At 43.8% G+C, this 22,988-nt stretch overlaps 1 protein-coding gene across 1 annotated transcript in view; it reads right to left on the bottom strand.

The window, feature by feature from the left end:
* Positions 1 to 7,974: 7,974 nt before the first annotated feature.
* The window catches only part of TMEM170B (transmembrane protein 170B), a 49,717-nt gene continuing 34,703 nt past the window's right edge, over positions 7,975 to 22,988 (bottom strand). Inside the window, exon 3 of the mRNA XM_030211046.1 lies at positions 7,975 to 8,602. Coding sequence (XP_030066906.1) covers positions 8,472 to 8,602 — 131 coding nt within the window. The 3' untranslated portion in view covers positions 7,975 to 8,471. The remainder of the gene's footprint in view (positions 8,603 to 22,988) is intronic.

The raw sequence follows: 22,988 nt of genomic DNA, 5'->3' as shown, positions 1-22,988 counted from the left end.
CTGGAAAACCTTCTCTTTTGTATTTGAAAGAGGTGTATCAGATAAATTAAATATGGGGGTGAGATGGGAAACAATGGTCTTCTTGGTTTCTCTCTGCCTTGCAGAAAGGAGCTGTTGCATACTACCAGGGGTCCTCTGCCTCTCCATCCTCGCCTGCTCCATAGTTTTGCTAAACATGATGGAGAAATCATTGAAAATGCCTTCTTCTCTTTTCTGAATCCTACTGCATTAGCACTTTCTCCCCCAATATTTTGATGTCAGTTTTCAAATTCACTACTGCGCATCACACCCTTTTCTCTGCTCTCAACACTTATTCATAGAGCCCATATTAATTGATTATCTAGAGAGTAACATATGAATGCATGCTATATTCGAGAACAGATGGCATTCTTTGGGCCTGTTTCCTCCTGCTCCTTTGGGCCCCCTGCTCAATTTGAAACAGCCTTTTATAGGGCTATGTGTTTAGTTGCACCCACTCAGTGTTTCCCCCACTCTTTTTCCTCTCTAGCACAAATAAGGCACATGACAGTGGCGGTCTTTGGCCAGGGGAACAGACCACAGTTTTTTCCTTCCTGTGTACACTCTGAAACATTGAAGCTTCCTCCTCATGTAATATGCCAGTCAATCCAAGGAAGAGAAGCCAGGCTCTGGAAGTGAGTGAAGATCTCTTCCACAGAATCATTAAGTCCCAAAAAATATGGAAGAGAACATGGAGCTGTGATACTGAATTTAATGCCATTGTTACCTGAAATGGAAAACTAAAGAAATGTTAAAAGAAAATAGATATAAAATAAGTCTGAAATACAAATGTTAGAGCCTCAGTGTAGGAAGGAGGTTGCATCAGTGTTCACCTGGCTGATATATTCATGACTTTAGAACACAGAAAACTATGTTTCCCAAGATACATTAAGGAAATTCTACAGTGGAATACAAGCTTTCATGCAGCAGATCATCTTAAGTTACCAGTTAGCTCACACCTTTTCAGTGGAAGTTCAAGGTGAGTTACATTCAGATGGTACTATTAAAATAGTGCTGACTGCTGCCAGCTGAATATTAAGTGATGTGGGTATTGAAAAGAGTAAAACCATTCCTCCCACAGAAAACCTTCCGCAATCTAGTACAATCCACGGTACTCACCCATGCCGACTACTGCAACAGCATCTTCATCGGTTGCAAAGTCCAAATCATGAAAAAACTCCAAACCGCCCAAAACACAGCAGCCAGACTCATTTTTGGCAAATCATGATTTGAAAGTGCAACACCACTACGTGAAAAACTTCACTGGCTCCCTATCAAGGAACACATAAACTTCAAAGCCCACACAATGATCCACAAGATCCTCCATGGTGAATCTCCAAGCTACATGACCGACTTGGATCGATCTCCCAGCCAGGAATGGGTCCAAATCTTCACAAACATATCTCAATCTTCATCTTCCCAATTGGAAAGGCCTCAAATACAAAACCTACTATGCATCCAACTTCTCCGATATAGGCAGCCAACTCTGGAACGCAATACCTCGACACATCCGAACAACCAATGAACATCTACCCTTCCGAATGCTGCTGAAAACCTACCTCTTCAAGCAAGCCTACCCAAACAACCCAACTTAATTCTCGAACCAAATCCACACCACTAGCACTACCCATACTCTAATCCTCTCCCCCACGTCTCTTCCTATTGTCCTACTCTCTATAACTGTGTTATCTCTGTGACACTTTGTACCATACTTTGTATTATCTCTGTGATACTTTGTACCATACCTTGTAAGCCGCACTGAGCCTGCTATCGAGTGGGAAAGAGCGGGGTATAAATGCTATAAGTAAATAATAAATAAATAAATAAACTCCTGAATATAACTCACCTTGAGATACTGCTGAAAAGGTATGAGCTAAATGGTAGCTAAGACAATATCTGATGACTTCCTTTGGAAGTCATGGGAAAGGGATTTGGTTTTAGCTTGTGCCTTTCCAGTAGCAGTTCAAGATGAGTTACATTTACTTATAATAGGTATTTCCCTGCCCTGAGGGCTTGTACTCTAGCTTTATGCATGAAGCAATGGAGAGTGAATGACTTGTCCAGGGTCACAACAAGCATCAGTGGCATTTAAACATGGCTTCCCTGGACTGCAGCCTGCTGCACTAACCACTAGTCTACTCCAACACTTGGCTGTTCACTATTGGTCAAACAAACGGGAAGGAAAAACGTTTTAGAAACTATAGATGAAAAAAGAGCAGAACAACTACATCATGTTGACTTCTCATCTGAAAAACATACATAATATCACGTATAAACTCTTTGAGAATCTACTTTTCCCTTATACCCATAAAGTGTATAAGGACATGCTCATATTTTTCCTTAGTACAATCACTGATTCCAAGATCTTCAAAAATTGTCCAGGCTTTAATTACAGCACATCTCCATTATTATGAAATAATGCCTCCAAGTGCCACCCTTTATGTGCAAAAAACCAATTTATGTAATTGAAAATAACCAGCTTCCACTTAGTTTTTTGGGATCATCCAAAACTAGTGGATCCTGGCACAGCAGCCCCCTGGTCATTGGCAGACAGAACGGCCAATCAACAATAGTATCACTAGGTCCATGTACCATGGACTTTGAGGCTAGTCAGGAGCAATCAACAACACTCGACCTCAATGATGCTGAATATGGTGAAGCACTCACCCGATGAGTGGTCATAGGGGAAACACGTAGAGAAGGCTGCATTCCAGCCAAGGCTGAAGGAGGGCATCACTGCCCTCTGACCCGGTGCATCTTCTGCTGAAAAACCTGGGTGCTTTCACTGCAGAGAAGCTGGGGACGGGAAAAAGCGCAGTTCAGAGAATGGTGATGCAAGGCGCCAAAACAACGGCTGACAACTCAGACTCTGATCCAGACCCCGAGGAAGAACTGGTTAGTGATGCAAAGCTTACCAAGAAAGACATTGCCTGCTGGTTTAGGGAGCTGAAATTGGAGCTGATAGCGACCAGTAGGAGCATTCAATCAGCAATAGCAGAGCTGCACGAGGAAGTGAAAGAAATTGGAAATCAGGTTGCTGAGACAGAGGAGAGGGTGGAGACCATAGCGGAGGATGTGCAGGGCCTCCAAGCAGCTCTTAAAAAAGAAAAACAGCTACGGGCTGATTTGGAACTAATGGTAGAGGGTCTGGAAAATAGATCAAGGTGCTGCAACCTGTGCTTTAAAGGAGTTCCAGAAGAAGACCAATTCAAAGATGCTGTTAAAGTGGTGCAGGAAGTATGTGAATTTATCCTTAAGCAAGGAGAAAGCTCATCTGGTGTACAGGGTTCCTGAACATATTGCAATAGACAGAGCTCATCGCAGGTTGGGCCATCAGAGGGGGGGGGGGGGGGGGGGGGGGAATGCCCAGGGATATCGTAGCATGCTTCCATGAGTTCCCAGTAAAAGAGTCAGTCTGGAAAAAAGCTCGGGTCATGGGCGATATCGCATGGAAGAATTGTAGGCTGAAAGTGTTCCAGGATCTAGCCAGGACCACTCTCCAAAGGCGGAGGGACTTCATGGAGATAATGACGTACCTGCAAAAGGCTGGCCTGAGATACCATTGGCTTTATCCATTTGGATTACAATTGACAGTGGGCATAGGCGGTCGGTGGCCCAACTGTTTAGGGAGGCTAAAGGGGGCGGGGTTAGGGGTGGGGCCAGGGGTGGAGCTTAAACCATAATTATAAGATAACACACAGAAAAAATAAATAAAGTCACAATTAATACCTTTTATTAAATTTAGATATTAGATATGTATCATATGTTAAAGAATAAAGTGGTTGCTCAAAGCAAATTCTAAGCACAATCGCTCAACTGCAAAACACTATGCACAACTTTGTGCAAAAACACGCTCAGAACCTTACTGTACCATAAATATTACACTGGGCAGAACATAATACACCAATATACCACCCATACGGAAAATGCAGACCGTCAACAATATGAAACAAGGGATCATATCATCACAATTCTCATGTAGAGCCACAAAACACCCTAATTCATGTTTAATGTGGGATAAAATGCCATAAATAAGTAAATAAATATAAATTTTTAATGTTGAGCACCTGATTCTCAAAGTGGACATATTCCAAACACTATAATGAAAATAAAATGATCTTTTCTACCTTTGTTGTCTGGTGACTTTTTCTGATCATGCTGCCCAGTATCCGATTCTGCTGCTATCTGTCCACAGTGCAGGTCAGGAACTCATCCTTGTTAAATATCTCCCTGGCAACCCAGGACACCTCCAGCCAACCCCCCCCCCCCCCTGCTCTCTGAGCAGTAAGGTAAACAAACCATAAACCAATTTCTACAACTGGTTACACAAGGCTAGAGGGCTTTCACTGCAGCTCCTGCTGTGAGGATGGAGGTAAATCAACAATTTAAACCCCTCAGAGCACAGCAGGGGAGGCTTAGCCTCTCCAAGCCTCTTATACCGGGCGCCTATGACAGTGGGCGACAAGGCCCGGAAGATCCAAACTACTACAGGAGCCTGGAAAGTTCTAGCAGACATGGGATGCACAGACTTGCCCAGAGACAGAGGAGATTCCCAGAATCAGAACCTGGGCTCTTCATCTAAAAAGCACAATGGATGGGAGAGGGTGTGGGGGGGGGGGGGGGGAGAAGGGATGCTCCTCTCCCCCTGCGTCTGAACCCAGTCCTAAGATGGATGAAACTACATGAAGCATGCAGGGATAAGATGTGCTTGACGAGAATTGGTGGACAGTACTTAAGGGGAACACTGTTAACTGATGTGAAGTAAAGTGATTGACTTGGAGAGTGAATGAGTAAAGGATAAACGGAGTGCTGGGGCAAACCAGGGTATGAAGAATGTATGCGGTTCTCCAGCGAATACATACTTCCTCAGGGTGTTAACTGGCTGGAGGAGGTGATGGTTGGTTGTTGGTGGGGGCAGGGAAGGGGGAAGGAGGGGGCGGGGGGTTGTGGGGTCCTGGAATGTGAATGGTCTAAATAATCCTGGGAAGAGAAGCATTATTTTTAGAGAGTTGCGTCGATTGAAATGGGATGTTGTAATGCGTCAGGAAACTCATATACAGAAGAAGGATATATGATTGCTATCTCATAAGGGATTTGGAAAATGAAAGCGCCCAGCTCAAAAACGAATAAATCCAAGGCATTTGTTCATGGGAGGGGCCAGGATTCGTAGTGCACTGGTCCCCCTCACATGCCAGGACACCAACCGGGCACCCTAGGGTGCACTTTTACAAAAACAAAAAAAAAGGTAAAAGAGCTCCCAGGTGCATAGCACCCTTCCCTTGTGTGTTGAGCCCCCCAAATCCCACTGCTCACAAGTCTACACCATTACTATAGCCCTAAGGGGTGAAGGGGGCACCTACATGTGGGTACAGTGGGTTTGGGGGGGGGGGGGTTGGACGACTAATAAGCATTAAGCAGCACAATTGTAACAGGTAGGGGGGGGGGGGGGTGGGCCTGGGTCCACCTGCCTGAAGTCCACTGCACCCCCTAACAACTGCTCCAGGGACCTGCATACTGCTGCCAGGGAGGTGGGTATGATATTTGAGGGTGAAAATAAAAAGTTGTGAAACATCATTTTTTTGTGGTGGGAGGGGGATAGTGACCACTAGGGGAGTCAGGGGAGGTCATCCCCGATTCCCTCTGGGGGTAATCTGGTCATTTAGGGCACTTTTGGGGGCCTTATTCGTGAAAAAACAGGGTCCAGGAAAAGTGCCCTAAATTCTAGCTACAAACGCATACTTTTTTTCCATTATCGGCGAAAGGCGCCCATCTCTGTTCGGGTGATAACCATGTCCCAGGCCCGCCTTCACCACGCCTCCAACACGCCCCCGTCAACTTTGTACGCTTCCGCGATGGAGTGCAGTTGAAAACGTCCAAGTTCGGCTTTCGATTATACCGCGTTATTCGTTTTTGTGAGATAAACGTCCATCTCCCGATTTAGGTCGGAACTTAGGCGTTTTTCTCGTTCGATTATAAGCAGGTTAGTGTACCTGAATATAACTTACCTTGAGCTATTACTTAAAAAGATGTGAGCTAAATCCAACTAAATAAATAGAATACTAGACAGATAATATAACAAGTCTACTACTATGTAAATGGTACTGACAGGCTTATCTGAACTTTTGCAATAAAGATTAAAATATTCAGCCAGGCCCAACATAATGAAGAAGCTTAATTTGGGGCAGCTTTTGAACTGCCCTAAATTAGGCTGCTTAGCTATGTGATTGCCGGCAAAGAATACCTCCGGCACCTGCATACTCCCGGGCTCCTTCCCAGTGCCACTCCTGACCTGCTCACTTTTTAGTAGGGTGGTCTGTGGAGATATTTAGCAGCCCTCTTCGGTTAAGTGTTGCTGAATATCCCCATTTAGATGGTGGGAAGTGACTTACATGGGCAGGAGAGGATCCCGCCCCCTTAAGTCGCATTGAGTATCATCCCCCATGTACTCAGTGTGCGCAAATGGCAAAACTAACATAGAATGTTCTAGTACGTCCTGTGTTAGGCTATTTTTCCTGTGTTAATAATACATTAGAGCTTAACAAGCTTAGTAAATGGGTCACACAGTGACTTGGCAGCTAATGCTGCTTTTTGCATGTGTGCTAATATTTTAAGTTCCTTCCAGGAACTCAACCAGAGAAAGAGATCTCATCCAAGCAAAAGGACTGTCAAAAATCCAAAATGGCTAGAAATCACAATTATTCTTGGCTTGGACAACAGTGTGATTTACATTAATGATGACAATCTAAAATTAAACTGTGTATGTACAATATTTATATAAAGAGATATGCAGTAGCAATATTCTAGATCTAATAGTGATTTGCGGCCATACTCAAGATATGCTCGAAACTTTAGATTTTACTATTGATGTCAATGGTGAAGTTCATAGTTTGCTGCAACATCAACAACCTCAGGATATCCACCTACAAAATCTGCAAACTTAAAACATAAATTTACTATATATCTACATATGGATCAGTTTATATATACTTTTTATAAAGAGAAAATGTAAAAAAAAGAAAAAAACCCTTTTCTTACTTCTAAATATATTGTTCAGGTTTCTCTTTGGCATGAATGCATTAACTTCATTCATAATCTTACTTCAATGAATTAATCTTGAAGAGGATGAAAGGTGAATTTTTGGCTTTGTTTTAATTTATACATATAAAATTGAGATATTTTGCTTCAACAATGAATTTTGCAAGACCATAGTGAAAGCAAAACACACCTCTTCCTAGTGAAAAGGAAGCTTCTTTTCTAGAATGTTCTGAGATGACATGGATTTTCAATAGAATACACTTCCCTCCCCCAACCAAAACACATGAAGAGATATTTCATTCCAAGCATGAAATATAAGAAGGCGAGCTGCTAATGGGGGCCTGAGGGATCAGTATCGTACAAAAGAATTGATGAGTAATTTTGTATTATGAATGTTCTCTTTTTGTATATATACACCTTACACAAATATCCTACTGGATCACTGTCAGCTACACTAAGGGGGTGTTTTACTAAGGTGCGTTAGCGTTGTTAGCTCACGCTAAAATTCAGCTGGAGCTAAATGATGAGACACCCATTATATTCCTATGAGTGTCAGCTGATTTTTAGCACGTGCTAAAAACACTAGCGCCCTTTAGTAAAACACCACCTAAGTCTTGATCCTTTACAATTTGTACTGACTTCCAAATACTGAAACAAGATATGTTAAGAGAACCATTGAGCTATGACTGCAGAAGACATAATTTGGCTTCACAACAAAGTGTTTTAAAAATGGGTTTCCCAATATATATTTTCTAAATAAATTAGTACTGAGCACAGGGAAAGGGTATTCATGGGCTGAATACATAGTTAAGCTGCTGCCCTACATTCCCACCAAGCCCACATAGTTATGTGCTGACTGAGATTATATTCAGCATTCCCAGAAGTATAATCCAGCCACAACATAGTAATATAACCAAGAAGTCAACAATCTCGCTGGTTTACTTGAGTTCCTCAAAAACATGTTCACAACACTCGCATTTTACTACAACATTTTTAAACCATCACACTATCCATATGTGAAAAAACAAAACACAAACAAAAAAACTCAATTTTGGCACATATAACACTGTTTAAGAAATGTCCCTGTAATTCTTTGTGCGTCTCTGAGAATTGTGACGTCGCCAAAGATGAACCTGACTGGCAGACTTGCAAAGTATTTGCAATCTCACAAAGAACCCATGCCCCACGTATTAGCCCCCTGCTTGCAGCTGAGGCATATAGGGTACAGTGCAACACAGCACTGCAATAACTCCAGCAGCAGAAACTGTCCTTGCTTTACAGGCCAGGGCCTGTAATCCTGAAGTGCATCTTCTGATTCTTCCAAGTTAACTGTAACCCACTGACCACTGAAACACCACTCAGGGAAGCTCTTCACTTTCCAGGAGCTTTCAGATGCAAACTGTAGTATTTCCAGAGTGTCACAGTGTGGCCAGGATTCTTGAAAACGAGATAATAATTGTGAGCACTGTCTGTCCAACCCCAAACACGAGTGCTTCCAATGGGGCCATGTTCTTTCCTGCTACTCTGTAAATACCTGCGACTGCTGCACCTGTAGGCACAACAATTTAACAAAGAAAAGAAAGAGAAAAGAACTTTAATTACTGAGATGACTACCATTATTATAGGGCTGGTAACGAGATTTTGCAGATCTCTGCATATTAGATAATGGTTTATTAGTCTTTGACAATGTTTTATAATTAAATGTTTTTTTTACTGGTTTATGTACCGTATGTTTCGGACTATAAGACGCACTTTTTTCCTCCCAAATTTGGGAGGAAAATGGGGGGTGCGTCTTATAGTCCGAATGTAGCCTCCCTCCCCGTTACAGGCACCTCCCTCCCTCCGTTACAGGCACCCCTCTCTCCCTCCGTTGGAATTTTAAAACTCCTCACCTCGGTGGGCGGGACCAGAGAGCTGAGAGAGAGAAGGCTGAGTGAAGAGCGACATGCACGCTGAAGCGCTGCTGCTACCACGAGTCACACCGACGAGGTGAGGAGTTTTAAAATTCCAACGGAGGGAGGGAGGGAGCCTGTAACGGAGGGAGATGCCTGTAACGGAGGGAGGAGTGCGTGCGTGCCTGTAACGGAGGGAGTGCGTGCCTGTAACGGAGGGAGGGTGCCTGGAACAGGGAGGGGGGCCTGTAACTATTTTTCGGACTATAAGATGCACTTTTTTTTCCTCCAAATTTGGGAGGAAAACCTAGGTGCGTCTTATGGTCCAGTGCGTCTTATAGTCCGAAAAATACGGTAATTCATAACAAAAGCATAATCATTGATCGCCAACAATTTTCAAAGAGAAGGCAACAGAACATAGCATACAATTTGTAAACCATGCTTGAGACTCGCACGTTATACTAGAACAATTATTTCCTCACATTAACTCTATTGGATTACAATTCCCATTGGCTTCTTCACATTGAATTCATGCTAATCGGTAGTGCTGCTTTGTAAAAGGTGCCCTGAAAGTCTTATCTAATCACTAAAGTGAAAAGTGACTTTGCAAAAGAGCACGTAATGTGAGTAACGCAAAACACCTAGAAATGCACAAAAATGTCAAAGTTCAAGCATTTTGAGGTATTTTTCAAATGAATTGCACTTTGTGAAGTTATTTTCTAAACTTAATATAAATTTAGCATTACTGAGCTAATGTGATATGAAATCACGGGAAACAACTCATTAATGCACAAATGAGAAAATGAGTATGTGAGAAAGGATGTATGTGCTTGATTTCAAAGAAAAATAACTACAGCTCAAATGTTGTACATTTATTTATTAATTATGATTTATTTACCACTCAAGGCATGAGCAAAAGAAAATTACAGTAGTAAAAATAGTCAAATTACATACAAAGTATGGCGTGGAGGGGCATAATCGAATGTGAACGCCCATCTCCATGGGTGTCTATGTCCGAGAACGGGTACGTGAAGGGGCGGGACAGACCGTATTTTCAAAAAAAAATGGGCATCCATCTTTTTTTTCGTTAACATGGTCTGTGCTGGGCAAATGCATCGGATTTGTGCGGATTTCAGCTGGGTGGTTTCGTTTTCCAGCGATAATGGAAACCAAAGGCGCCCAGCTCAAAAACGAACAAATCCAAGGCATTGGGTCGTGGGAGGGGCCAGGATTCGTATTGCACTGGTACCCCTCACATGCCAGGACACCAACTGGGCACCCTAGGGGGCACTTGTAAAAAGTAAAATTAAAAATTAAATACCTCCCAAGTCCATAGCTCCCACCCCTTGGATGCTGAGCCCCTCAAATCCCCCCCAAAACCCACTGCCCACAACTCTACACCATTCAAATCCCCCCCAAAACCCACTGCCCACAACTCTACACCATTACCATAGCCCTTATGGCTGAAGGGGGGCACCTACATGTGGGTACAGTGGGTTTTGGGGGCGGTTTGGAGGGCTCCCATTTACCAGCACAAGTGTAACAGGGGGATGGGCCTGGGTCCACCTGCCTGAAGTGCACTGCACCCACTAACAACTGCTCCAGGGACCTGCATAGTGCTGTGATGGAGCTGGGTATGGCATTTGAGGGTGGCATACAGGCTGGAAAAAAAGTTCTTAAAGTTTGTTATTTTATGGTGGGAGGGGGTTAGTGACCACTGGGGGAGTCAGGGGTGATCATCCCCGATTCCCTCCGGTGGTCATGTGGTCATTTAGGGTACTTGTTCGTGAAAAAAAAGGGTCCAAAAAATGACCCAAATTCGCGGTAAAAACGCCTTTTTTTCGATTATCGGCCGAGGGCGCCCATCTCTCCTCGGCCGATAACCACGCCCCAGTCCCGCCTTCACCACGCCTCCGACACGCCCCCGTCAACTTTGCCCATTTCCGCGACAGATTGCAGTTGAAGACACCCAAAATCGATTTTCGATTATACCAATTTGGGCGCCCACGGGAGAAAGGCGCCCATCTCCCGATTTGGGTCGAAATCTGGGGGCCCATCACTTTCGAAAATAGGGCGGAGAGTATACTACTTACAATGTCAACACAATATGCAATAGAACATTTTAACAGTCTAGGGTATAAGCAAAGATGGAACATATATATAGGTAAGAGAGTAAGAGTAGATAGAAAATAAAGGTGACTAATTTAAAGAAAGTTGCACATGAGGTCAGAAAAATGGTCAAATATTATCTCAGCTAGGGTAGGAATGGATAAACATGTACTGCTGCATATGTGCAGCCTGTGTCATTCCTTGTGTGTGTGTGTGTGTATGTGAGTGAGACTAACAAGTTATTTACTTCTTCCAATAAAGGCCTGGTTGAAGATTCAAGCTTTCACCTGCCTCCTGAAGTAGAGATAGTCTTATGTTAAGCGAAGCCTTTCAGGAAGTGCATTCCAGAGTGTTGGGGCTACTCTGGAGAAGGCTCACTTGCAGGTTCACATTGTGTAATGTCTTTTGGAGAGGGTGTGGTTAGTAATAGTCCTTGAGAGGACCTTAGTGTCCTTGGAGGTGTGTAGAGGATCATCCTATTCTTCAGGTACTGAGGGCCATTTCCTTTAAAGGCCTTGAAGATCAGACATCGAGTTTTAAATTTAGCTCTGTATTGTACTGGCAGAAAAGAAAAAAAAAAATTAGCTCCTCTGAGCAGCATGAGAAAATTAAAAAGCCCACTAGCCTGATTTGAAGGTCCCTTGGATATCCTCACTTGGGAGGGGGAAGGTGTTCCAATCTCTAGTGATCTAATGCATTTCTGTCCTCTCCCTCCCTCCCAACCCTAAAGGGCACGAATGCATAAAATACCTCCATTTAAAGCCCCGTCCCTTACATAGTAGAGTTTGCCCTACACTCCCTAGGATCCTGCCTCAACCTTAGGAATCCATGGGTCGATGAGAGCAGGAGTGATTCCCACTCGGCTCTGCTTTGTCACATGCAGAATACTTGTTCGTTATTTTGTGCATGAATTCTGGCATGAGGTGGAGTAACTGGGGTCAGGTTATCCCTCTCTGTCAAACTGGGCCTTTTGAATGTTTAGGACAATTGCGCCATAATAGGGTCTATGCAAAAGTTAACTTCCATCCAGCTATATCTGTAGTTGGATTTCAGTTCAAACAAAGACCCAGACCTGAGATGTGGAGGTGACCATATTCCCAAGAAATTACTTAAATGGATATGTGAAAATGTGGAATCCATTCTGGAACTATTATAATCAGGCAGCCTGAGCTAAACTACAGTATAATATTTGGCACAGTTTAAACGTATCCTTGAATTTTTGTGAAAATGTATGGAGATGTCCTGTGGTTGTAATATGAGTATATCTGGTTTGATTAATAAAGTTAAAAAGAATCAACCCAATTTGTCAATGTTTTGGCTAAAATTCCTGCTTCAGGAAGTTACCTCAAAAATATAAAAAAGCAAAAATATTTTTAAAATATTACATAAATCTTCAGCATATATTTGAAGAGTGTTTTTTCATTAGCACAGTACTCAATGTGGAGGGGCATAATCAAACGGAGACGACCATCTCTTAGGGCGACCATCTCTAGGGACGTCCCGGCGAAGGGGCAGGGAAACCCGTATTATTGAAACAAGATGGGTATCCATCTTTTGTTTCGATAATACAGCCGGGGACGCCCAAATCCCAACAATTAGGTCGACCTTAGAGATGGTCGTCCCCGGTTTTCGGCGATAATGGAAACCCAGGACGCCCATTTCAGAAACGACCAAATCCAAGCCATTTGGTCATGGGAGGAGCCAGCATTCGTAGTGCATTGGTCCCCCTCACATGCCAGGACACCAACCGGACACCCTAGGGGGCACTGCAGTGGATTTCACAAATTGCTCCCAGGTGCATAGCCCCCCCAACCCCCCCCCCCCCAAAACCCACTCCCCACAACTGTACAACACTACCAAATTCGTCCCTTCCTTTCTGAATACGCTGCTAAAACCCTTATCCACACCCTTGTCACCTCTCGCTTGGATTATTGCAATTTACTTCTCACTGGTCTTCAGCTCAGTCATCTCTCTCCTCTCCAGTCTGTCCAAAATTCTGCAGCACGGCTTATTTCTGCCAAAATCGTTATACCCACACTAGCCCACTCCTCAAGTCACTTCACTGGCTCCCTGTCCGCTTCCGTATACAGTTCAAGCTTCTCTTACTGACCTTTAAATGCATCCATTCTGCAGCCCCCCATTACCTCTCCACTCTCATCTCTCCCTACATTCCTCCCCGTGACCTCCGCTCACTGGACAAATCTCTCTTGTCGTCCCCCTTCTCCTCCACTGCTAACTCCAGGCTTCGTTCCTTCTCTCTCGCGGCACCTTATGCCTGGAATAAACTTCCTGAGCCTTTACGTCTAGCTCCATCTCTACCTGTTTTCAAATCTATGCTGAAAACCCACCTTTTCACTACTGCTTTTGGCTCCTAGCCACTACTCATTTGCCTCCCCCCCTTGTTCCTTCTCACTCAGTACTTCCCTCGCCCTTAATTGTCTTGTCTGTCTGTGTTATTTTAGATTGTAAGCTCTATTGAGCAGAGACTGTCTCTCTGTGTCAGGTGTTCAGCGCTGTGTGCGTCTGGTAGCGCTATACAAATGCTAATAATAATAATAATACCATAGCCCTAAGGGGTGAAGGGGGACACCTACATGTGGGTACAGTGGGTTTCAGGTGGGTTTTGAAGGGCTCCCATTTACCACCACAAGTGTAACAGGTAGGGGGAGGGGGGTGGGCCTGGGTCCGCCTGGCTGAAGTGCACTGCACCCACTAAAACTGCTCCACGGACCTGCATACTGCTGTCAGGGAGCTGGGTATGACATTTGAAGCTGGCATAGAGGCTGGCAAAAAATTTTTTTTAGGGTGGGAGGGGGTTCGTGACCACTGGGGGAATAAGAAGAGGTCATCCCCAATTCCCTCCGGTGGTCATCTGGTCAGTTTGGGCACCTTTTTGAGGCTTGCAGGGGCATTTTCGAAAGAGAAGGGTGCCCATCTTCCAAAACAAATCAGGAGACGGGTGTCCTTCTCTCAGGGTCATCCAAGTCGTCATAATCAAAACTCGATTTTGGACGTCCTCAACTGCAGTCCGTTGCGGGGATGACCAAAGTTCACAGGGTCGTGTCAGAGGCGTAGCAAAGGCGGGACTGAGGCGTGCTTAAGAGATGGGTGTCCTCTGCCGATAATGGAAAAAAGAAGGGTGTCCCTGACGAGCATTTGGTCGACTTTACCTGGTCCGTTTTTTTTCACGGCCATGAGACTTATTAACAGTGATCAGCACAATATAGTTTTCAGAAATACTTGAGCAGTCTAACAACCAATTTCTTTTGATTAACAAATCTTTCCAAAACATAGATTTGTGACTTGTTGAATACAACAAAGGTATAGTGTTATCAATGGAATCAAAGTTAACAGTGCCTAGGACATTCAAGCCCTGAAGGGTTAAACATAAAAAAGAAAGCCAGCACATGAGGACAATTTAAAATAAACAGGATATATAAAATATAAACGATAAAAAACAGATATATGTAACTCTAGAAAGTCATCATAGCTGGTTTTACTTGTTCTTATTATTTTATTTTTCTCAATGTTACATACTGATTAGTTAGAAAGCAAAAGAAATTTTATACTGCCGAACATTCTCAACAAACCCCTCAATTTCATTTGAAAGGTTGATGGATCCTTAGATGGTGGACTAATATAACATTTTAATTAGACAAACACCAAAATTGTCATTGGTCCAATAAATCTTTATATTCAGCACATTTCTCAATGATAATTTGCAGCATTTTTCAAAACATCTCAAACGAGCACTTAACTTTTACTTGATTTCTTGATTGAAGTAACTCCTCCTGACATGATATCATGTTTCGACCAACTGCATCAGGGCACCTGCGAAAACATTCATATTAAGAATCTTTTCAAAATCTTCACAAAATTTTAGCGGCACCACCACTTACTTGAAAACAAAACAAACTTTCATATGAGCAAGCAATCCATCTGTATCATCTAGAAAATGGAGACAGCATCTCCTTCCGTATTTAATGTCAAAACAGCTGATTTTTCAGTCATAGCCCCCAGATGTCAATCACACTCATACTAGTGTCATCCACTCCAGTCCTTCATTAAGACCCTGCGGAACAACTGAGTTTAATTGAAAAATCCATCTCTGCTCTTTATAATTTAAAAATCGTTCAAAATTCCCACCCTCCCACCTAATTAAAACCATATCTAAAATTCACTAATGTTGTTTTTTTTTTTTAATTTGTACCCTGCGCTTTCCCACTCATGGCAGGCTCAATGCGGCTTAGGTATTTATTTATACCTGGGGCAATGGAGGGTTAAGTGACTTGCCCAGAGTCACAAGGAGCTGCCTGTGCCTGCAGTGGGAATCGAACCCAATTCCCCAGGACCAAAGGCCAACACTCTAACCACTAGGTCACTCCTCCACTCTACAGAATGTTACAGAATGTTGCTTAGTCTTCCAATAGGTAATCAGAGGAACTGATTCAGTGCCAGTATTAATTTTAAAATTATGCTCAGTCAGTCTCAATTTGACTGGTCAGGATGTCCGGCCAACATAAATCAAATCACAGGGACACTGAATCAGATAAATCACATTAGCTCTATCACAATTAATCACATGTTTAGAGCCGTAACAGCAACCAGTTGTAGGATTCTTCCATATATGTCTAGACATTGTCCTTTCACACCATTGACAATGACCACAAGAGTCATGATTACCAACTCCCCTTTGTTCCTCCAAAGGACCAAACTTTGAACTAACAAGTTCCCCAATGTTAGCATGGCATAAAAAGAAAAAAATGGTCTATCAGGAAAAATCTTGAACAGCTCCAACACATGCCAATGGCTTGAAATGATGTGATTGATTTTGGTAGAGATAGGAGAGTATTTTGACACAAGTATCAATTCTGTCAAATCCACTTTAAAAATACTGTAAAAACAAATATGCCTTTTTAATTACCCCAAAAGGGTAATCTTGTTGTAAAAAACGCTCTTTAAGAAAGTAGCTTGAACACAAAACTCAACCAAAGAAGAACAGATTCTGTGCAAGCGCAAAAATTGGCTAGCAAGCAAATCTGAAAGCTGTCAATGTGGATGAAAACTATGAAATCTCAAATAGCAATTTTGATCAGTATGCTTCTTATATAATGTTGTACTAAACTTCCCATCCAACTTAGAAATATGAAAATCTAAAAAATCAATATGATGTTGGTAGAACGTCATAGTAAATTGAAGACTGGGGTCCAAAGTGTTCAACCACAGACCAAATGATTTTAATGAACCCAACGAACCTGTCCAAATAGAAAAAATCATCCAAAAATCTCCACATCTTCACTCATGCAAATCCAGAGGATGGATAATTTCTTTGTTTCTTCCAAATCCACTAAAGAAGAACCCATAGCTATACCATGCACACTTATTCAGAATAGCATTACATTTCTTCATAAACTGGGAATTTATTTGGAAAAGTTTAGGTTCTTTATACATCTCTAGGCCATAGGAATTTTGAATGACTTTTAAATAATAAAGAGTAGAAATGGATTTTCCAATAAAACTCAGTTGTTCCACAGGACCTCAATGAAGAACTGGAGTGAATGATGCTAGTATGAGCGTCATTGGCATCTAGAGGGAGTGACTGAGAAATCAGCTGTTTTGACATTAAATATGGAAGGAGATGCCATCGCCATTTTCTAGATGATACAGATGGATTGCTTGCTGATATGAAAGTTTGTTTTGTTTTCAAGTGGTAGCGCTGCTAAGTTTTTGTGAAGATTTTGAAGAGATGGATTCTTAATATGGATGTTTTCAAGAGTGTTCTGACCCTAATACAGTTGGTCGAAACATGGTATCATGTTGGGACGGATTACTTCAATCAAGAGATCAAGTGTTTGAAAGTTAGGTATTTGAGATTTTTTGAAAACTGTTGCAAATTATTATTGAGAAATGTGAATATAAAAAGTTATTGAACTGATGAAGAATTTGGCGTTTGGCTAATGAAAATGTTATAGTAGCCCACCCTCTGAGGATCCATCAACCTTTCAAATGCAAGAGAGAGGTTTGGTTTTTATGATACCTTTCTTTAAGTTGTTTAAAATTACCACAAGTTATTGAGTTTTATACTTGCTTCATATCGACTTGATTTCTGATATCGTATCACTTTGCAAGTTCTCTATAAAGACCTTGAAAAATTCATAAAAATGTGATGAATGGGAGGTCTCGTATGGAAAAAGCCAAGAAATACTACAACCACTGAGAAACAACAGACAGTGCCATCCTTAATTTAGTTTCTTCCCGCTGAGTTCATCAAAAGCTATTTGCATCCGACACTGTTTTATATGCAGTACGTGAGGGTTATTTGATGTTTGTGCTATAACCATATTTTTAAGGCTTTTGGCACAAGATCCTGCCTACTATGGCTTTCTCAGTACAGATGTGCATTTCTTACCATGTATTTAGTTTTGTTAGTGTGTCTGAAAGTAAATGACAAATAAAATTAATGCATTAGATTATTTATTGCATATTAAAAAGTTCTAACACATGCTAAAACATTTTTATTGAAAAGAATGTGTGAAACAAACCAAAAAAGAAAAGTCTGGAAATTGGGAAAACATCCAAAAATAACCTGAAAATGAACTGAACATTTTTTCTTAGTTTCTAAGTATTTGTTTTCAATGTCTGTCCTGTACATTTACTCCATACTCACTGTAGATGCTGATTTACAAAGGCATTCTTCGAGGACAGCAGACCTTATATTCTCACTGCATCACCCAGTCCGGGACTTATGACAAACATAAGTAGAGCTTTGTGGAGTGCGAGACACGCTCCACCGCACACGCACAAGTGCTTCAGTTATATACTACAACAAAAAAGATAAAAAATAAAAAAAGGAGACTAGTCCAATGGGAGCTGGGAGTGACTGTGAAAATATAAGGCCTGCTGTCCTTGGAGAACACCTGCTACAGGTAAGTATCTTCGCTTTCTCTGAGAACAAGCAGGCCTATTTATTCTCACAAGTGGGGAATCCCTAGCATCCAGGCTCACCGAAAACAACAAATATTGGTCAACTGGGCCTCGCAACAGCGAGGACATAACTTAGATTAACCTAAAGCTATATACAAACTGAGGGCCATGTTTACTAAGCTGTGCTGTAGGTGCACAAACTTTTTAGCGTGTGCTAATGATAGAGACACACATTATATTTCTATGTGTGTCTCTATCATTAGCAGTGCTAATTTTTAGCGCGCGCTAAAAAGTTTGCACACCTACAGCGCAGCTTAGTAAACAGGGCCCTGAGTGAGAGTGCAGCTTGGAACAGAATAAAACGGGCCTAGAGAGGTGGAGTTGGATTCTAGACCCCAAAAAGATTCTGCAACACTGTCTGCCTAAACCGACTGTCACGTCGGGTATCCTGCTCCAGGTAGTAATGAGATGTGAATGTGTGGACTTAAGACCATGTTGCAGCCTTGCAAATTTCTTTAATGGACACTGACCTCAAGTGATCTACCAGCGCGGCCATGGCTCTTACACTATGAGCCATGACATGATCCTCTAGCGTCAGCCTAGCCTGGGCATAAGTTAAGGAAATGCAATCTGCCAGCAAATTAGAGATGGTGCATTTCCCGATGGCGACCCCCATCCTCTTGGGATCAAAAAAGATAAAAAGTTGGGCAGACTGTCTGTGGGGCCTGGTCCACTCCATGTAATAGGCCAATGCTCTCTTGCAATCCAAGGTGTGCAAGCTGCTTTCACTAGGATGGGCATGAGGTTGGGGAAAGAATGTTGGAAGAATCAACTGGTTTAGATGGAATTCTGACATCACCTTTGGCAGGAACTTAGGGTGCATATGGAGGACTACTCTGTTGTGATGAAACTTAGTATAAGGTGCATCCACTACTAGGGCCTGAAGCTCACTGACCCTACGAGCTGAAGTAACAGCCACAAAGAATATGACCTTCCAGGTCAAATACTTCAGATGGCAGGAACTCAACGGCTCAAAAGGAGCTTTCATCAGCTGGGTGAGAATGACATTGAGGTCCCATAACACAGGTGGAGGTTTGACAGGGGGCTTTGACAAAAGCAAACCTTTCATGAAGTGAATAACTAGAGGATGTCCACAGATGGGTTTACAGTCTACATGTTGATGATAAGCACTAATTGTACTGAGGTGAACCCTTATGGACTTGAACTTGAGACCAGACTTGAATAAGTGTAGAAAGTATTCAAGCAAGGTCTGTTTAGGGCAAGAAAGGGGATCTAGGGCCCTGCCTCACACCAGACAGCAAACCTCCTCCACTTAAAAGATTAACACCACCTAGTGGAATCTTTCCTGCAAGCCAGCAAGACCCGGGAGACACCCTCTGATAGAGCCAAGGAAACAAATTCTAGGCTCTCAACATCCAGACTGTGAGGGCCAGAAACTGAAGGCTGGGATGCACAAGAGATCCCTCGTTCTGCATGATGAGTGCTGGAAAACACTCCAATCTCCATGGTTCTTTGGAGGACAACTCCAGAACAAGAGGGAACCATATCTTCTGCAGCCAGTAAGGCGTGATCAGAATCACGGTTCCATGCTCTTCAGCAAAGTCTTCCCCACAAGAGGATACGCATAAAAAAGGCCTGTCCCTCAATGAAGGAGAAAGGCATCCAACAATGGTCTGTTGTGAGCCTGAAGCCTGGAACAGAACTGAGGAATTTTGTGATTCATGTGAGTAGCAAAGAGGTCCACCAAGAGGGTGTCTCATGCTTGGAAGATCTCTCAGGCAACTCCCATGTTGAGAGACCACTTGTGCGGTTGCATAAATCTGCTCAGTCTGTAGGCCAGGCTGTTGTTTTTGCCTGCCAGATAAGTGGCTTTAAGGTACATGCCATGATGGCGCGTCCAATGCCACATCTAGATAACCTCCTCACACAGACAGCGAGATCTGGTGCCCCCCTGCTTGTTGGTGTAATACATGGCAACCTGACTGTCTGTTTGAATGAGCACAATTTGGTGAGACAGATGATCTCTGAAAGCCTTTAGAGTGTTCCAGATTGCCCGGAGCTCCAGGAGATTGATCTGAAGATTCATTTGCAGGGCGGACCAAACACCTTGAGTGTGGAGCCCATCTACATGAACTCCCCAACCCAGGAGAGATGCATCCATCATCAGTACCTTTGGGGGCAGAGGAATTTGGAATGGAAGTCCCAGAGTCAAGTTGGATCGAATGGTCCACCAGTGAAGTGAGTGGAAAGCTCTGGGGACATTCGGATGATATCTTTCAGATTTCCCGTGATTTGTTACCACTGAGAAGCAAGGTTCCATTGGGCTGACCTCATGTGAAGACGTGTCATGGGTGCTATGTACACTATGGATGACGTGCCCCAGCAACCTCAGTATCTGCCGAGCCGTGACCTGCTGAGAGGCTCGAACCTGGGAAGCCATAGCTACTGAAGTGTCCGCTCTCAGTCCCAGAAGGTAAGCTCGAACCCTCTGTGTGTCAAGCAGGGCTCCTATGAATTCCAATTGTTGAATAGGGTGAAGGTGGGATTTGGGGTAGTTTAAAATGAACCCTAGGAGCTCAAGCACCCGAATAGTCCTCCGCATGGACTCCTGAGCACCAAGGTGCTCTTCACCAGCCAATCATCAAGATAAGGGAACACATGAACTCCCAGTCTGCATAGTCAAGCTGCAACTACTGCTAGACATTTTGTAAAGACCCTGGGAGCTGATGCAAGGCCAAAGGGTAACAAGAAGTACTGGAAGTAGTGTGTTCCCAGGTGAAACTAAAGATACTTCCGGCGGGCTGGAAGTATTACGACGTGGATATATGCATCCTTCATCCACAGAGCACAGCCAATCGTTTTCCTGAATCATGGGAAGAAGGGTGCCTAGGAAAACCATCCTGAACTTTTTTTTGACTAGGAATTTGTTCAGTGTCCTTAAATCTAGGATGGGACGCATCCCCCCCTGTTTTCGTCTGCCCAAGGAAGTACCTGGAATAGAGTCCCTGCCCTTCTTCCCCTGGTGGAACGGGCTTGACTGCATGGGCCTTCAGAAGGGCTGACAGTTCCTCTGCAAATACTTGCTTGGGCTGAGTTCTGAAGGAATGAGCCCTCGGTGGGGCAATTTGGAGGTTTCTGAAACAAACTGAGGGCGTATCTGAGACAGACTCTTTGAAGAACCCACCAGCTGGAGGTTATATCGGGCCACCTTTCATAAAAAAAACTTCAGCCTCCCCCGATCAGTTAGTCAGCCGGGATGAACACTGGTACTGTGACTATGCTCTGTTGGAGCCAGTGAAAAACCCATCCCCTGTTTTGTCTGGGGAGCAGTAAGGGCCTTCGGCGCATGCTATTGACGAGAACGAGCGTGCTGGTGCTGAGCCTAAACAGATTGGTGAGAAGAGGTAACGTACCTATGCCTCTGAGAGTAATAGAGACCCCATCCTCGACTTGCCAAAAGACCTCCTAGATGAGGAGGCAGATGCAGAAGGCGTCCAGCAGGGGACAGAAGAGATGGTATCAGCATGTTTCTTGATCTGGTCAGCGACCTCCTCAACCATCTCTCCTAAAAAGTTATCCTCCTGGCATGGGGCATCCGCAGGTTCCGAGTCAGAAACACGCTGCAATGAGAGCCTGTGCATTGTTATACTTTGGGCAGAGATCCTGGATGCCACATCAAAAGTATTGTAAGCTCCCCTGGCCAAGAACTTTCGACACATCTTCTGCTGCTTGGCCAACTGACAAAATGATTTCAGCTTGCTCCGGTGGGACCGTGTCAGCTATGTCTAACATCTTGTGCACTAAGTCTCGCAAGTAAACACTCGTGAAGAGCATAAGTGCATAGAGGCCTGGAACATCTTCCTCCCAAAAGAGTCCAAGGTTCTAGCTTCTATGCCTGGGGGCACCGAGGCATAGTCTCTAGAACACCTGGCCTTTTTGAGGGCGGATTCCACCACAATGGAATTGTGAGGAAACTGGGGCTTATCAAATCCAGGTGTGCAGTGGATCTGATACATGGTATCAATCTTCTTGGGCAGTACCAGGACCGACAAAGGGGACTCCCAATTCCTAACAAGGACTTCATGGAGTAACTCCTCAAAAGGGACAGTCATAGCCTCCCTAGGTGGAGGACCTCAAGCATCTTGGCCCTGGGCTTGTCTTCCACTTCCAAAGAAAATGGAATGGCCACAGCCATTTCCATAACAAAAGAAGAAAATGAAAAGCTCTCCAGAGGAGACTTTCTCAGTTCAAATGGTGAGGAGGGTTCAGAAGGAATTCCACAGGACTCATTTGAGGAGAAGTACCTTGGATCCTCTTCTGAATATCATGAGTGCTCCTCCTCGGTGTCAGACAATATCTCCAGGTGGGAGTGCCAAGACCAAACCTGTCTTGATGTGGAGGAGCCATGTCCTCTAGAAGGGCATCGAGAAGCTAGCCCCACCTTGTCTCCGGTGAAGCTTCTTCCACTGATGTTGAGGTAGTGCCGGCTTGGGTGGCAGTTGACACTGGGGCCACATGCGGCGCTGGAGGCCGCACTTCAGGCTGAGGGCCAAGTGGGGCCACTACAGGAGGTAGGGTAGGCGCAAGCACCCCCAATGCCGATGCACACCATTGCAAAAGGCCATCCAGCAGTTCAGGGAGCAAGGTCCGGATGCGCTCATTGAGGGCCGACATTGGGAAAGGCTGGGGTGTTGGTTCTGGAGCAAGTTGCAGAACTATCGGGGCTGATACGGGAGCTGGGTCATGGCTGCTGGGAGACTGATGCATCAGCACATCCTGTACGGAGGGGGAGCGCTCCTCCTTGCACCAACGCTTCTTGGGTGCCGAATCCCTTGATGCCCTGGAGCTCCCAGCACCATGCATCGAGGGAGATCAATGACAGTGCTTCTTGGCCTTAGGTCGAAGTTTGTCATCAAGGCTCCTTGGTGCCGATGAGGATGACGTCGAATCCACTTCGCCTCAGGGTTGGATCTAACAGTGGATGGTCCC

This window comes from Microcaecilia unicolor, chromosome 1, assembly GCF_901765095.1.
Source record: "Microcaecilia unicolor chromosome 1, aMicUni1.1, whole genome shotgun sequence".
NCBI classification, from domain to species: domain Eukaryota; kingdom Metazoa; phylum Chordata; class Amphibia; order Gymnophiona; family Siphonopidae; genus Microcaecilia; species Microcaecilia unicolor.
Note: the sequence above shows the minus strand (reverse complement) of the source record. Positions and strands in the feature narration are given on the sequence as shown.